We start from the raw sequence: 18588 nt of genomic DNA on the forward strand, positions 1-18588 counted from the left end.
ACCATACCCTACCATCGTCTACCATACTCTACCCCACCCTACCATACTCCATCATACCCCACCCTACACTACCATACCCTACCATACCCCTCCCTACACTACCATACCCTACCATACACCACCCTACACTACCATACCCTACCCTACCATACCCCTCCCTACACTACCATACCCTACCATACCCCTCCCTACACTACCATACCCTACCATACCCCTCCCTACACTACCATACCCTACCATACCATCCTCTACCATACCCTACCATACCCCACCCTACACTACCATACCCCACCCTACACTACCATACCCCACCCTACACTACCATACCCTACCCCACTCTACCATACCCCTCTCTACACTACCATACCCTACCATACCCCTCCCTACACTACCATACCCTACCATACCATCCTCTACCATACCCTACCATACCCCAACCTACACTACCATACCCCACCCTACACTACCATACCCTACCCCACTCTACCATACCCCACCCTACACTACCATACCCCACCCTACACTACCATACCCTACCCCACTCTACCATACCCCACCCTACACTACCATACCCCACCCTACACTACCATACCCTACCCTACCATACCCCTCCCTACACTACCATACCCTACCATACACCACCCTACACTACCATACCATACCCTACCCTACCATACCCCTCCCTACACTACCATACCCTACCATACCCCACCCTACACTACCATACCCCACCCTACACTGCCATACCCTACCATACCCCACCCTACACTACCATACCCTACCATACCCCACCCTACACTACCATACCCTACCATACCAGCCTCTACCATACCCTACCATACCCCACCCTACCATACACTACCATACACTACAATACCCCACCCTACACCACCATACCCTACCATACCCTACCATACCCTACCATGTCATCCTCTTCCATACCCTACCCTACCATACCCCACCCTACACTACCATACCCTACCATACCCCACCCTACACTACCATACCCTACCATACCCTACCATACCCTACCATACCCTACCATACCCTACCATACCCTACCATGTCATCCTCTTCCATACCCTACCCTACCATACCCCACCCTACACTACCATACCCTACCATACCCCACCATACCCTACCATACCCCACCATACCCTACCATACTCTGCTATACCATCCTCTACCATACCATACCATCCTCTACCATACCATACCCTACCATACCATCCTCTACCATACCCTACCATACCATCCTCTACCATACCCCTCCCTACACTATCATACCCTACCATACCATCCTCTACCATACCATACAATACCCCACCCTACCATACCCTACCCTACCATCCTCTACCATAGCCTACCATACCATCCTCTACCCTACCGCACTCTACCATACCCCGCCCTACACTACCATACCCTACCATACCCCTCCCTACACTACCATACCCTACCATACCCCACCCTACCCTACCATACCCCTCCCTACACTACCATACCCTACTCTACCATACCCCTCCCTACACTACCATACCCTACCATACCCCTCCCTACACTACCATACCCTACCCTACCCCTCCCTACACTACCATACCCTACCATACACCACCCTACACTACCATACCCTACCCTACCATACCCCTCCCTACACTACCATACCCTACCATACCCCTCCCTACACTACCATACCCTACCATACCCCTCCCTACACTACCATACCCTACCATACCATCCTCTACCATACCCTACCATACCCTACCCCACTCTACCATACCCCACCCTACACTACCATACCCCACCCTACACTACCATACCCTACCCCACTCTAACATACCCCACCCTACACTACCATACCCTACCATACCCCTCCCTACACTATCATACCCTACCATACCATCCTCTACCATACCCTACCATACCCCACCCTACACTACCATACCCCACCCTACCATACCATCCTCTACCATACCCTACCAAACCCCACCCTACCATACCCCACCCTACACTACCATACCCTACCATACCCTACCATCGTCTACCATACTCTACCCCACCCTACCATACTCCATCATACCCCACCCTACACTACCATACCCTACCATACCCCTCCCTACACTACCATACCCTACCATACACCACCCTACACTACCATACCCTACCCTACCATACCCCTCCCTACACTACCATACCCTACCATACCCCTCCCTACACTACCATACCCTACCATACCCCTCCCTACACTACCATACCCTACCATACCATCCTCTACCATACCCTACCATACCCCACCCTACACTACCATACCCCACCCTACACTACCATACCCCACCCTACACTACCATACCCTACCCCACTCTACCATACCCCTCTCTACACTACCATACCCTACCATACCCCTCCCTACACTACCATACCCTACCATACCATCCTCTACCATACCCTACCATACCCCAACCTACACTACCATACCCCACCCTACACTACCATACCCTACCCCACTCTACCATACCCCACCCTACACTACCATACCCCACCCTACACTACCATACCCTACCCCACTCTACCATACCCCACCCTACACTACCATACCCCACCCTACACTACCATACCCTACCCTACCATACCCCTCCCTACACTACCATACCCTACCATACACCACCCTACACTACCATACCATACCCTACCCTACCATACCCCTCCCTACACTACCATACCCTACCATACCCCTCCCTACACTACCATACCCTACCATACCCCTCCCTACACTACCATACCCTACCATACCATCCTCTACCATACCCTACCATACCCCTCCCTACACTACCATACCCTACCATACCATCCTCTACCATACCCTACCATACCCCACCCTACACTACCATACCCCACCCTACACTACCATACCCTACCCCACTCTACCATACCCCACCCTACACTACCATACCCCACCCTACACTACCATACCCTACCCCACTCTACCATACCCCACCCTACACTACCATACCCTACCATACCCCTCCCTACACTACCATACCCTACCATACCCCTCCCTACACTACCATACCCTACCATACCCCTCCCTACACTATCATACCCTACCATACCATCCTCTACCATACCCTACCATACCCCACCCTACACTACCATACCCCACCCTACCATACCATCCTCTACCATACCATACCCTACCAAACCCCACCCTACCATACCCTACCATACCCCACCCTACCCTACCATACCCTACCATAATCCCCCCTACACTACAATACCCTACCATACCCTACCATCGTCTACCATACTCTACCCCACCCTACCATACTCCACCATACCCCACCCTACACTACCATACCCCACCCTACCATACCATCCTCTACCATACCCTACCAAACCCCACCCTACCATAACCTACCATACCCCACCCTACACTACCATACCCTACCATACCCTACCATAATCCCCCCTACACTACAATACCCTACCATACCCTACCATCGTCTACCATACTCTACCCCACCCTACCATACTCCACCATACCCCACCCTACACTACCATACTCTACCCCACCCTACCATACTCTACCATACTCTACCATACCCCACCCTACACTACAATACTCTACCCCACCCTACCATGCTCTACCATACTCTACCATACCCCACCCTACACTACAATACCATCCTCTACCATACCCCACCCTACCATACCCTACCATACCCCACCCTGACCTACCATACCCCACCCTTCCATACCCCAGACTACCATACCATACCCCACCCTACCATACCCCACCCTACCCTACCCCACCCTGCCATACCATACCAGCTGCTCAAGTTCAACACTGTTTAACATCTACATTAATGAATTGGCAAAAACATTAGAAGAATCTGCAGCACCTGGTCTCACCTTACACAACACTGAAATCAAGTGTCTGCTGTACGCAGATGACCTGGTGCTGTGGTCTCCCACTGAGGAGTTACAGCAGCACCTAGATCATCTGCACAGGTTCTGTTAGACCTGGGTTCTGACAGATAACCAAAAAAAAAACGAATCGAATATTCCAAAAGAGGTCCGGAAATCAGCATCACAAATATAAATTCTATTTGGACACAGTTCTATTAGAACACACCAAAAACGACACGTATCTAGGACTAAATATCAGCAACACAGGTAGCTTCACATGGCTGTGAACGAGCTGAGAGACAAAGCAAGAAGAGCATTCTGTGTCATTATAAGCAACATTAAAATGGAAATTCCAATTAGAATCTGGCTCAAAATGGCAGCGAAGTATGGGGTCCCCTCTCTAATAATGAATTTACCAAATGGGACAAACATCCAATCAAAATACTGCATGCAGAGTTTTGAAGTGCAAAGAAAACCTCAAAATAACTCATGTAGAGCAGAATTGGGCCAATAGCCCTCCTTATTAGAATAGAACATATAAGCATCCCTGAAACATATCATCACACAGCCCTACAATGTCAAGAGATGAAACAAGAGAAGAGTCCCCTCAGCCGGTTCTGATGCTCAGATCACTAGCCCAAACCAACTACATAGAGCCTCAGGACAGCACTCACCTATTGGAAAGACACCACAAACAATCTAAGTCAACTTCAATGCTATTTGTCTCTAAACAGACAGTACATGGTAGCAGACTATCTGACCACTGTGACTGATAGAAAACTGAGGAAAACACTGACTAGGTACAGACTCAGTGAGCAGTCTGGCTATAGAGACTGGTCGTCACAGGCATTCTCATTAATATTGTTGTTGTATTTGCTGTTAGTGGTAATCCCATTTCCACCACTACTATTATTAGGAACATTCACCTTTTAATTAATCCACTTTGTCCAGTTTATAACAACATTGAAGGTATATATTTATTCTGGCAGTATCTTGCTAACTCTGACTCAAACCTCCAAAACCCAAATCCAGTGTTTGGGATGGTCTTTATGTCATTCAGTAATAGATTTGTGAACGCCAGGTCACCGCTTCCCATGTTCGCTCTCTACCAACCAGTATACAGGAGGCAAAAACACATCTTTGGTTTCTCTCTCGTTTACTCCAAGATGGATCCCTCTATCTCAGCGGGAGAGCATATTTGACCGAGTCTCTAATCATCCGGAGTGGGCATGCTGATTACAGAACTACAGTGCTATACGCTCCACAGTCCAGAGGCTAACGTTGAGCTACATCTAAAGCAACAACAGAGAGGAATCACAATCACAGCCATCTCTCCATCTAGCAGCTGATCTGGAAACAGTATCTGCATTCCCGGAGAAGCAACATGCAGTGGGGTTCCACCCTGCCTCCCACTGCTCTGGGAACAACAGCCATAATGCAGAGAACGTGTCTAGTCCATTAGGAGCTGCTATGTTGACAGACACGGGCTGCTTCGCTAATGGCACACTATTCCCTTCCCTTACTGCTTTTGACGAGGGCCCATAGGGCTCTGGTCAAAAGTAGTGCACTACATAGGCAATAAGGTGCCATGTGGGTTAGGGATTTGAGGGATGTCCGCACTTAACTTCCTCACACAACGGATATGCCCTCTGTCAACCATTGTGGGATGTTAGTTTCATATTGTGCTGTGTTTTAATATCTGGCTCATAAATATAGATTGTTCTTCTTTTTTTACCATAATGCGATTATGGTTTCATGTGGTGACCAGTGAAATCTTACTCGTATGGTTTCAGAGACCTGGATGATGTCGTAAGTCAGGGTTAAATTGAGTTGAAATGGCAAATCTGGGACACAGCGTGATCAAACCCAGGGAGGAGAGAGAGAGGGAGAGAGATTTACTGAACAGGAGGAAGAAGAGAGTGAATGAAAAAGGAGAGATGAAGAGGAGAGAACAGATCAGAAGAGAAGAAGAGAGAAAGAAGGAAAATGTGTGTTATTTTTCACTTTCTCTCTTAGCTGCTGTTCATGCTTCAATCAATATTGTCTCAGTAAACAGCTGCTTGGGGAACAATATACTGCAATAGAGTTTGACACATTCTTCCTCTCCAGCCCTCATCACCATTCACACCATTCACACCATTAAGCAGATATGGCTTCCCTAATAATGGCACCCTATTCCCTATAGGGCTCTGGTCAAAAGTAGTGCACTATATAGGGACTAGGATGTCATTCGGTACACAAGTCCCTGAGAGATTGCAGCGGCAGTATGGAATCAATAGAGTTCCATTTGTAATATTTACAATAATATTAGTGCTCTTTAGATGGAAGGTTACTCACAGGCTAACCTCTGTGTGGTTAACAGAAATAAAAGCGCTGTTTAATCCTGGTCATCTTGTCTGTGATGGATGACAGAGTGATATAATAATAATAATAATAATGCAGAGGGTAGTAAACCAACAGAGGGGGAGAGAGATAAAAACTTAACACTATATAAGAGAGGACAAAAAGAGCAAAATAGGGAGGGAGAGGACTGAAAGAGAGGGAGAGTGAGAGAGGACTGGAAGAGAGAGGGAGAGTGAGAGAGGACTGAAAGAGAGAGGGAGAGTGAGAGAGGACTGAAAGAGAGAGGGCGAGTGAGAGAAGACTGAAAGAGAGAGGGAGAGTGAGAGAGGACTGAAAGAGAGAAGGCGAGAGAGAGAGGACACAAAGAGCAAGAGAGGGAGGGAGAAGACTGAACGAGGGAGAAAGAGGACTGAGAGAGAGGGAGAGAGAGAGGACTGAAAGAGAGGGAGAGAGAGGACTGAAAGAGAGAGGGAGAGAGAGAGAGAGGACTGAAAGAGAGAGGGAGAGAGAGGACTGAAAGAGAGGGAGAGAGAGGACTGAAAGAGAGGGAGAGAGAGAGGACTGAAAGAGAGAGGGGGAGAGAGAGGACTGAAAGAGAGAGGGAGAGAGAGGACTGAAAGAGAGCGATAGAGAGGACTGAAAGAGAGAGGGAGAGAGAGGACTGAAAGAGAGAGGGAGAGACGTAGAGGACTGAAAGAGAAAGGGAGAGAGAGGAATGAAAGAGAGAAAGAGAGAGGACTGAAAGAGAGAGGGAGAGACATAGAGGACTGAAAGAGAGAGGGAGAGAGAGGACTGAAAGAGAGAAAGAGAGTGGTCTGAAAGAGAGAGGGAGAGACATAGAGGACTGAAAGAGAGAGGGAGAGAGAGGACTGAAAGAGAGAAAGAGAGAGGACTGAAAGAGAGAGGGGGAGACATAGAGGACTGAAAGAGAGAGGGAGAGACATAGAGGACTGAAAGAGAGGGAGAGAGAGGACTGAAAGAGAGAGGGAGAGACATAGAGGACTGAAAGAAAGAGGGAGAGACATAGAGGACTGAAAGAGAGAAAGAGAGAGGACTGAAAGAGAGAGGGAGAGACATAGAGGACTGAAAGAGAGGGAGAGTCATAGAGGACTGAAAGAGAGAGGGAGAGAGAGGACTGAAAGAGAGAAAGAGAGAGGACTGAAAGAGAGAGGGGGAGACATAGAGGACTGAAAGAGAGAGGGAGAGACATAGAGGACTGAAAGAGAGGGATAGAGAGGACTGAAAGAGAGAGGGAGAGACATAGAGGACTGAAAGAAAGAGGGAGAGACATAGAGGACTGAAAGAGAGAAAGAGAGAAGACTGAAAGAGAGAAAGAGAGAGGACTGAAAGAGAGAGGGAGAGACATAGAGGACTGAAAGAGAGAGGGAGAGAGAGGACTGAAAGAGAGAGAAAGAGAGAGGACTGAAAGAGAGAGGGAGAGACATAGAGGACTGAAAGAGAGAGAAAGAGAGAGGACTGAAAGAGAGAGGGAGAGACATAGAGGACTGAAAGAGAGAGAAAGAGAGAGGACTGAAAGAGAGAGGGAGAGACATAGAGGACTGAAAGAGAGAGAGATATAAACGCGTCCGCATGCTTCTCAGACAAAACAGTTCGGAAGAGTTTGTGCATATATTATGACGCCATTTTGTGATGTTTTTCTTAGTTTTGGACTTCGGTAAGGCTTTTTCCGGCTGTTCGGACACACACATTTTTTTCTTGATGCCAGTCAAAGTTCAGGAGCCAAAGTCAATGCCCCTTCTTCCGCGATTGGTCAACTGTAGGGATTCTTCAATAAAGTCTTTGTTGTCATTCAATGAGAGGCGACTTGTTTTCATGCACGTTTTACATTGAGAAATAATGTACCAAACATCTTAGTTAGATTAGACTAAGATCTCCGCTACAAAAACGTCAAAATCTTAGATGAATTCTGACTATTTGGAGGAAGTATATACTGGCTACGGCGTCTCAGAATGGCCAAACAGTACTATTGCCGTTTTTTTCACATTTTTCAAGCAAAGGTCTTTTGAGTATGCGAGCACACTCATTCGGTTCACCTAGCCGACTTCGGCTAGCCGCCTGCCTAACTGAAGCATGCTGGGAGGGGGGTTATTTATAAAGCACTTCTCTTCCATGCTGTGCTCTTCTATTGTTTGGGAGAAGAGTGCTCTGCTCTGTGGAGCGGAGGCCTGCTGTCCACTGCTCCTCTCTCACAATGATACATTCTTCCCAGACATATTTCCACTCTATTTACATTATGCTAATGTAGCATGAGTGGGGGTCCGGCAAAACTTTTTTCACATGCAGGCTATGTTCTGTGTTTGTGTAGCAGTTTTGGTGGTCTGCAGTTTGAAAACAAACAGTGTGTTGGGTTAAGTTTGGAGACAAAATGGCCCCCTTTTCTCTATAAGGCAAAACATAATGTAAACAGCACTTTCTCAGTGAGCTCAGAGCTTAAGAGAAAAGGTTCTGTAAGAGAATCACAGTTAGGGGACACATACATAATGTTTTATGTGCAGAAAGAACAACTATACGACAGACTACTGTAGCTGTACACTGAGTTATGCTCCTCTAACAAAGCAGTTTTAACGAAACAGACCAGAGAGAGGGCGAGAGAGACACAGCAATAGAAAGAGTGGGAGGTAGAGAGTGAAAGAGAGAGAGAGAGAGAGAGAGAGAGGTGAATGCAAGCATTTCCCATGACTGTGTCTCACTCAAAACCCATTGTTTCCCTGGCCCATCAGCCCACTCTGGATTTGGACAGCCTCTATGACCAGGTACACCTCAACAAGACCACGGACCCCAACTTTGCCAGGACCTTGAAAGACATCGCTCTCAACCGCAGTCCCAGCACCTCACACAGCAGCAACAGAGCGATGAGCACCCCGCCCAGACCCGCAAGACTTCCCTCCCAGAGGACATACACCCAGACCACAGCATCATCAGCCACGCCTCCACCCCCCCAAACCAACCCTGGCCACATCCTATATAGGCCCTCAGATCAGGCCTATGCCCACTGGTTGACCTCTAGGTTACAGAGAGCTGGTAGTCCCATCCACCAAACTACCAGTCGTAAAACAGGAAAGGGACTCAGGGGGTATGATCATTTGGTATAGATCAGACCTAAGCCATTCTATTAAATAGGTTGAAAACAGGAGCATTTTACATCTGGTTAGAAACACATGTCCTCCTGTGTGCTAGCTGTAGTACACTGGGAAAGTACTCAGTATTCAGACCCTCTTCACAGCGTTATTCTAAAATACATTAAAGTCTCCCGAGTGGTGCAGCATCTCAGTACTAGAGGCGTCACTACAGACCCTGGTTTGATCCCAGGCAGTATCACAACCGGCCGTGATCGGGAGTCCCATAGGGTGGCGCACAATTGGCCCAGCGTCGTCCAGATTAGGGGAGAGTTTGAACGGGGTAGGCTGTCATTGTAAAATAAGAATTTGTTCTTAACTGACTTGCCTAGTTAAATAAAGGTTAAATAAAAAATAAAAAATGAATAGTCAAAGGTAGGCTTCGAGTGGACTCCTATGGTAGGTACACCTACAGCTCATCTCTTGGCAGCAGTACTGTAGACTACTTTATCACCAAACTCAACCCAGAGTCTCTCAGAGCGTTCACAGTCAGCCCACTGACACACCTATTAGATCACAGCAAAATCACAGTCTACTTGAACAGAGCAATACTCAATCATGAGGCATCAAAGCCAAAGGAACTGAGTAATATTAAGACATGCTACAGATGGAAGGAATGTAGTGTGGAAACCTACAAAAAAACAATTAGGCAACAACAAATTCAATCCCTTTTAGACAACTTCCTGGACAAAACATTCCACTGTAATAGTGAAGGTGTAAACCTGACAGTAGAAAGCCTAAATAGTATTTTTGACCTCTCAGCTTCTCTATCAAATCTAAACATTTCAAGCAGACGACCTAAGAAAATAAACAATAATGACAAATGGTTTGATGAAGAATGCAAAAAACGAAGAAAGGAATTGAGGAACGTGTCCATCCAAAAAAACAGAGACCCAGAAAACCTGAGTCTACACCTGCACTATTGCGAAACACTAAAACACTACAGAAATACACTACGAAAAGAGAAAGAACAGCACGTCAGAAATCAGCTCAATGTAATTGAAGAATCCATAGAATCTAACCACTTCTGGGAGAATTGGAACACACTAAACAACGTCTACTGCGATGTATGGATAAACCACTTCTCCAATCTTATTAGCTCTATAGCAAAGAACTAACAGCAAACACATATACAAATCTTAGAGTCAACTATTAAAGACTACCAGAGCCCTCTGGATTCTCCAATTACATTAAATGAACTACAGGACAATCTGAAATAAACAGTAAAAATTACACTCAGTTTTAAAAGAATATAGACATTTCAAATGTTATATTATTGGCTATGTACAGTGTTGTAACAATGTGTATGAAAGGGAACATAAATGTTATATTATTGGCTATGTACAGTGTTGTAACAATGTGTATGAAAGGGAACATACATGTTATATTATTGGCTATGTACAGTGTTGTAACAATGTGTATGAAAGGGAACATACATGTTATATTATTGGCTATGTACAGTGTTGTAACAATGTGTATGAAAGGGAACATACATGTTATATTATTGGCTATGTACAGTGTTGTAACAATGTGTATGAAAGGGAACATACATGTTATTTTATTGGCTATGTACAGTGTTGTAACAATGTGTATGAAAGGGAACATAAATGTTATATTATTGGCTATGTACAGTGTTGTAACAATGTGTATGAAAGGGAACATAAATGTTATATTATTGGCTATGTACAGTTTTGTAACAATGTGTATGAAAGGGAACATAAATGTTATATTATTGGCTATGTACAGTGTTGTAACAATGTGTATGAAAGGGAACATACATGTTATATTATTGGCTATGTACAGTGTTGTAACAATGTGTATGAAAGGGAACATAAATGTTATATTATTGGCTATGTACAGTGTTGTAACAATGTGTATGAAAGGGAACATACATGTTATATTATTGGCTATGTACAGTGTTGTAACAATGTGTATGAAAGGGAACATACATGTTATATTATTTTATGAGTGTAATGTTTACTGTTCATTTTTATTGTTTATTTCACATTTTTTAATTATCTACTTCACTTGCTTTGGCAATGGTAACATATGTTTCCCATGTCAATAAATCCCTTTGAATCCCATTGAAATTGAATTGAATAGAGAGAGAGAGAGAGAGAGAGAGGGAGAGAGAGAGAGACAGAGAGAGAGAGAGAGAGGGAGAGACAGACAGAGAGGAAGAGAGAGAGAGAGGGACTGAGCTGTAAAGAGGTAGAGAGATAGAGGTAGAGAGATATAGAGAGTGGTAGAGAGGTTGAGAGATGATAGAGGTAGAGAGATAGAGGTAGAGATAGAGAGAGAGAGAGCAATAGAAAGACTGAGCTGTAAAGAGGTAGAGAGAGAATGTAGAGTGGTAGAGAGGTGGAGAGATAGAGGTAGAGAGATAGAGATAGAGAGAGAGAGCAATAGAAAGACTGAGCTGTAAAGAGGTAGGGAGATAAAGAGGTTGACAGATAGAGGTAGAGAGGTAGAGAGGTAGAGAGAGAGAGGTAGAGAGAGAGAGAAGTAGTGCGAGGTAGTGTGAGGTAGAGAGAGGTAGAGAGAGGTAGAGAGAGGTAGAGAGAGGTAGATAGGTAGAGAGAGGTGGAGAGAGGTAGAGAGGTAGAGAGAGATAGGGAGAGGTAGAGAGGTAGAGAGAGGTGGTTGAGAGGTAGAGAGAGATGGAGAGAGGTAGATAGGTAGAGAGGTGGAGAGAGGTAGAGAGGTAGAGAGAGGTAGATAGGTAGAGAGAGGTTGAGAGAGGTGTAGAGAGGTAGAGAAGAGGTAGAGAGGTAGAGAGAGGTAGAGAGAGGTAGAGAGAGGTAGAGAGAGGTAGAGAGAGGTGGAGAGAGGTGTAGAGAGGTAGAGAGAGGTAGAGAGAGGTGGAGAGAGGTGTAGAGAGGTAGAGAGGGGTGTAGAGAGGGGTGTAGAGAGGTAGAGAGGGGTAGAGAGGTGGAAAGAGGTAGAGAGAGGTAGATAGGTAGAGAGAGGTGGAGAGAGGTAGAGAGGTAGAGAGAGATAGGGGGAGGTAGAGAGGTAGAGAAAGGTGGAGAGAGGTAGAGAGAGATGGAGAGAGGTAGATAGGTAGAGAGAGGTGGAGAGAGGTAGAGAGGTAGAGAGAGATAGGGAGAGGTAGAGAGGTGGAGAGAGGTAGAGAGAGATGGAGAGAGGTAGATAGGTAGAGAGAGGTGGAGAGAGGTAGATAGGTAGAGAGAGGTTGAGAGAGGTGTAGAGAGGTAGAGAAGAGGTAGAGAGAGGTAGAGAGAGGTAGAGAGAGGTAGAGAGAGGTAGAGAGAGGTGGAGAGAGGTGTAGAGAGGTAGAGAGAGGTAGAGAGAGGTGGAGAGAGGTGTAGAGAGATAGAGAGGGGTAGAGAGGTAGAGAGAGGTAGAGTGGTAGAGAGGTAGAGACCCCAGAGTAGGCACTGCTCTGTCCTTGTTCTCTCATGACCATGACTGCTGTGGTTTATGCCACTTTGTGGTACCTTGGACTCATCTGGATAAAGAAATTAAATATATTGTTTTATGAATGTTACTGTTGGTATTACCTGACCACTCCCTGGGTGTTCCTCAGGACGGAGGCAGCAAAGCTCTGGGTCACTCCCACCAGACTGGTGCCGTCCACCTCCACAATCTGGTCGTTCACCTTGATCCTACGACACAACACACTGAGGTCACATAAAGGTCACACACAGGTTACATAGAGGTTACTGGGCAGTGGCCTGGCTGGTCTAGTGGTAATGCTGCAGCCTACACGTCTGTGGTGTTGCCATAGGCTAAAATCCCTCTTTATCGTTCCTCACAGTTATCCTCTCTCTCTATAGTTCCTCACAGTTATCATCTCTCTATATAGTTCCTCACAGTTATCCTCTCTCTTTATCGTTCCTCACAGGTATCCTCTCTCTTTATCGTTCCCCACAGTTATCCTCTCTCTATATAGTTCCCCACAGTTATCCTCTCTCTATATAGTTCCTCACAGTTATCCTCTCTCTATATAGTTCCTCACAGTTATCCTCTCTCTATATAGTTCCTCACAGTTATCCTCTCTCTATATAGTTCCTCACAGTTATCCTCTCTCTTTATCGTTCCTCACAGGTATCCTCTCTCTATATAGTTCCTCACAGTTATCCTCTCTCTCTATCGTTCCTCACAGTTATTCTCTTTCTCTATAGTTCCCCACAGTTATCCTCTCTATCTATAGTTCCTCACAGTTATCCTCTCTCTCTATAGTTCCCCACAGTTTTTTTCTCTCTCTCTATAGTTCCTCACAGTTATCCTCTCTCTCTATGGTTCCCCACAGTTATCCTCTCTCTCTATCGTTCCCCACAGTTATCCTCTCTCTCTATAGTTCCTCACAGTTATCCTCTCTCTCTATGGTTCCCCACAGTTATCCTCTCTCTCTATAGTTCCTCACAGTTATCCTCTCTCTATATCGTTCCCCACAGTTATCCTCTCTATCTATCGTCCCCCACAGGTATCCTCTCTCTCTCTATAGTTCCTCACAGTTATCCTCTCTCTCTATCGATCCTCACAGTTATCCTCTCTCTCTATAGTTCCTCACAGTTATCCTCTATCCCTATCGATCCTCACAGTTATCCTCTCTCTATCATTCCCCAGTTATCCTCTCTCTCTATAGTTCCCCACTGTTTTTTTCTCTCTCTCTATAGTTCCTCACAGTTATTCTCTCTCTTTATTGTTCCTCACAGTTATCCTCTCTCTTTATAGTTCCCCACAGTTATCCTCTCTCTATATAGTTCCCCAGTTATCCTCTCTCTATGTTCCCCACAGTTATCCTCTCTCTATATAGTTCCCCACAGTTATCCTCTCTCTATATAGTTCCCCAGTTATCCTCTCTCTCTATAGTTCCCCACAGTTATCCTCTCTCTATATAGGTCCCCACAGTTATCCTCTCTCTCTATAGTCCCCACAGTTATACTCTCTCTATATAGTTCCCCACAGTTATCCTCTCTCTATATAGTTCTCCACAGTTATCCTCTCTCTCTATAGTTGTTCAGTTATCCTCTCTCTCTATAGTTCCCCACAGTTATCCTCTCTCTATATAGTTCCCCACAGTTATCCTCTCTCTCTGTAGTCCCCACAGTTATCCTCTCTATATATAGTTCCCCACAGTTATCCTCTCTCTATAGTTCACCACAGTTATCCTCTCTCTCTATCATTCCCCAGTTATCCTCTCTCTCTATCGTTCCCCACAGTTATCCTTTCTCTATCATTCCCCACAGTTATCCTCTCTCTCTATCGTTCCCTACAGTTATCCTCTCTCTCTATATCGTTCCCCACAGTTATCCTCTGTCTCTATCGTTCGCTACAGTTATCCTCTCTCCCTATCGTTCCCCACAGTCATCCCCTCTCTCTATCTGTCTCCACTGGTGTCCTCTCTTTCGTTCCTCACAGTCATCCTCTCTATCTATCGTTCTCCACTGTCAACCTCTCTCTCTATCGCTCCCCAGTGTCTTCCTCTCTCTCTCTCTCTCTCTCTGTTCAATCAAATCAGAAAACACCTTAAGGATCCACTGTGCAGTAGTAAACTATGCACTGGTGTGGCACTATGCAGAGTGATTAGAATAGTAATAGTTGCATAGAAAATATCTAATCTAAGTCAGGGGATTTCATAATCTGGTTTTGAAACTGTGTTCAGAAATGATGCAATAGACGATCATCAAACTGATGATGTTGAAGAGAACACACAGGAAGCAGGCATGAGAAACACATAGAAATACATATATGGTCAGCATAGACCAGGAAGTAAATGACCAGGCATAGGCTACAGACTAAAATCTGGGTTTATAATTGTAATTAAATTTTGCCATGGTTAGCTGAGATAGATGCAGGTAGCCTATAGCCCCTGATAGGCCAACATCTCATTTCAGGATAATCTACAGTAGCCTAGACAAGATGTAGGCAAGATGTAAACTGACAGGTAGCCTATAGCCCCTGATAGGCCAACATCTCATTTCAGGATAATCTACAGTAGCCTAGACAAGATGTAAACTGACAGGTAGCCTATAGCCCCTGATAGGCCAACATCTCATTTCAGGATAATCTACAGTAGCCTAGACAAGATGTAAACTGACAGGCAGCCTATAGCCCCTGATAGGCCAACATCTCATTTCAGGATAATCTACAGTAGTCTAGACAAGATGTAAACTGACAGGCAGCCTATAGCCCCTGATAGGCCAACATCTCATTTCAGGATAATCTACAGTAGCCTAGACAAGATGTAGGCAAGATGTCATCTGAACGATTTAGCAGCTTGCTTAGTTCAAATTAACAGACTCATTTATTCAACATGAATAGCTTGGTGATTTTGAGGTAAGAAATGCTTGTGTTTCCCAATAGCCTGCTGGAATAGACTACTGAGGATGAGATCGTAATTTCATTCACTGAATGAAACAATCATACAGCCTTAAAGGGGAACCAATAGTATCAATTCATGCACAGTACTGACACTCTACTCTATTGGCCCTGGTCAAAAGTAGTTTACTATGTAGGAATTAAGGTGTATTTGGAATCCACACACCGACTAATTAAGCACCACTCATAACCAGCTGACAGTCAGGCAGGGACCTAATGATGAAAAGGAAATTGTATTCTCAGCACAGAGAGCGCTTCCCAGCTTCCCGCCCACAACAGCACACCTGAGGGCAGCCAGCTAGATCTCTCTGTTCTCTGTCTCAGTCTCACATTAAATCTCTAGCCAAGAGAGATCCACCCTCAGATTTGTACTTTTTTTAAGGTGTGTGGTGGGACTGGGAGGCTCAGCGTTAGATGATGCAGAGAGGATTCAGGGGATCTCACTCCCTGGCTGTATGTGTGTGTGTGTGTGTGTGTGTGTGTGTGTGTGTGTGTGTGTGTGTGTGTGTGTGTGTGTGTGTGTGTGTGTGTGTGTGTGTGTGTGTGTGTGTGTGTGTGTGTGTGTGTGTGTGTGTGTGTGTGTGTATTCATGTTTGTGTGTCTATTAAATCAGAGCTCTGTGTTATACTACACAGTACATCCCCTCTAATATGGCTCTCTACCATATTAACACCTAACCCATATTAACATCTAACCCTAACCCATATTAACACTTAACCCATATAAACACCTAACCCATATTAACACCTAACCCATATTAACACCTAACCCATATTAACACTTAACCCATATAAACACCTAACCCATATTAACACCTAACCCATATTAACACCTGACCCATATAAACACCTAACCCATATTAACACCTAACCCATATTAACATCTAACCCATATTAACATCTAACCCATATTAACACCTAACCCATATTAACATCTAACCCATATTAACATCTAACCCATATTAACACCTGACCCATAGTGACACCTCCAACATGTTCCTGTGTGGTTGGAATTCACCAACACGCCATTTATATATTCCACTGTGTCAGGCAGCGTGGCAGATGTGTTGTTACCTACCCTTACTAGGTGTTAACTTGCCTAGTTAAATAACGTTTCAATAAAATAAATAACAAAGGCTCTAAAAGCTTGAATAATCTTGTTGGTAGGAATGTGAATCAGATGGGGAGTATGAGGTAATACACTGGTAGCCTGCTGTGGAGCTCTGATCTGAGTACGACTGTATCTGGCCTAGCAGGTTTCACACAGTAGCATGCACGAACACACACACACACACACACACACACACACACACACACACACACACACACACACACACACACACACACACACACACACACACACACACACACACACACACACACACACACACACACACACACACACACACACACACACACACAGCTGTAGCTGCAGAGTGTGATAACATCCCAGAGCCGTTCCTTCAGTTTCAGGCCATGTCTCTCTCCTGGCTGTAATCCCAGACTCCTACTGCTAAATCTCTCTGGGCCATGGGGACTGGAGTGTGTGTGTGTCTGTGTGTGCACTTGTGTCTGTGTGTGTCAAATCAAATCAAATGATATTGGTCACATACACGTGCTTAGCAGATGTTATTGCAGGTGTAGCGAAATGCTTGTGTTTCTAGCTCCAACAGTGAAGTAACATCTAACAAGTAATATCTGACAATTTCAAAACATATACCTAATACACACAAATATAAGTAAAGGAATGGAATTAAGAAAATATAAATATATGGATGCGCAATGTCAGAACGGCATAGTGTGCACTTGTCTGTGTGTGTGCACATGTGTGTATGTCTGTGTGTAGGGATTGAGTTGGCACCTACTCAGGAAGCAGAAAGCTCTTACCTGTCATCTCTCTCAGCCGCCCCACCCTCAATGACAGTCTTGACAAAGATTCCCAGTTTCTCCAGACCGGCGTCAGCGCCCACTCCCATCCCTATGATGCTGATACCAAGGCCATCATCATCTGGCAGAGAGGAGACAGGAGTTATACAATGACAAGTGTCTGTGTGTGTGTGTGTGTGTGTGTGGGGGGGGGGGGGGGGGGGGGGGGGGGGGGGGGCATGCCGTGTGTTTGTGTACTTGCATGCATATATAACAGTATAGCTTCCGTCCCTCTTCTCACCCGCTCGAACCAGGGACACTCTGCACACATCGACAACAGCCACCCTCGAAGCATCGTTACCGATCGCGCCACAAAAGCCGCAGCCCTTGCAGAGCAAGGGGAACAACTACTTCAAGGTCTCAGAGCGAGTGACGTCACCGATTGAAACGCTATTAGCGCGCACCGTGCTAACTAGCTAGCCATTTCACATCGGTTACACATACCCCGGAGACACTAGCTAACCCTTACCGTAACCCTGCAGACACTAGATAACCCTAACCCCGTAGACACTAGCTAACCCTTACCGTAACCCTGCAGACACTAACTAACCCTAACCCTGCAAACACTAGCTAACCCTAACCCTGCAGACACTAGCTAACCCTAACCCTGCAAACACTAGCTAACCCTAACCCTGCAGACACTAGCTAACCCAAACCCTAACCCTGCAGACACTAGCTAACCCTAACCCTGCAGACACTAGCTAACCCTAACCCTGCAGACACTAGCTAACCCTAACCCTGCAGACACTAGCTAACCCTAACCCTGCAGACACTAGCTAACCCTAACCATAACCCTGCAGATACTAGCTAACCCTAAACCTAACCCTGCAGACACTAGCTAACCCTAACCCTGCAGACACTAACTAACCCTAACCCTGCAGACACTAGCTAACCCTAACCCTGCAGACACTAGCTAACACTAATTCTGCAGA

General features: G+C 45.6%; 1 protein-coding gene across 6 annotated transcripts in view; it reads right to left on the reverse strand.

The window, feature by feature from the left end:
- ppp1r9a (protein phosphatase 1, regulatory subunit 9A) overlaps positions 1–18588 on the reverse strand; it is a 105615-nt gene that overhangs the window by 45775 nt on the left and 41252 nt on the right. For 4 of the 6 annotated variants that reach the window (XM_055877150.1, XM_055877149.1, XM_055877147.1 and 1 more), the window contains exons 4-5: positions 17618–17738; positions 12908–13027 (exon numbers count right to left, since the gene is read on the reverse strand). In XM_055877150.1, coding sequence (XP_055733125.1) covers positions 12908–13027; positions 17618–17738 — 241 coding nt within the window. The remainder of the gene's footprint in view (positions 1–12907; positions 13028–17617; positions 17739–18588) is intronic. The other 2 variants (XM_055877152.1, XM_055877148.1) reach the window with 1 other exon arrangement.

The sequence above is a fragment of the Salvelinus fontinalis genome, chromosome 22 (genome assembly GCF_029448725.1).
Source record: "Salvelinus fontinalis isolate EN_2023a chromosome 22, ASM2944872v1, whole genome shotgun sequence".
Classification (NCBI taxonomy): Eukaryota; Metazoa; Chordata; class Actinopteri; order Salmoniformes; family Salmonidae; genus Salvelinus; species Salvelinus fontinalis.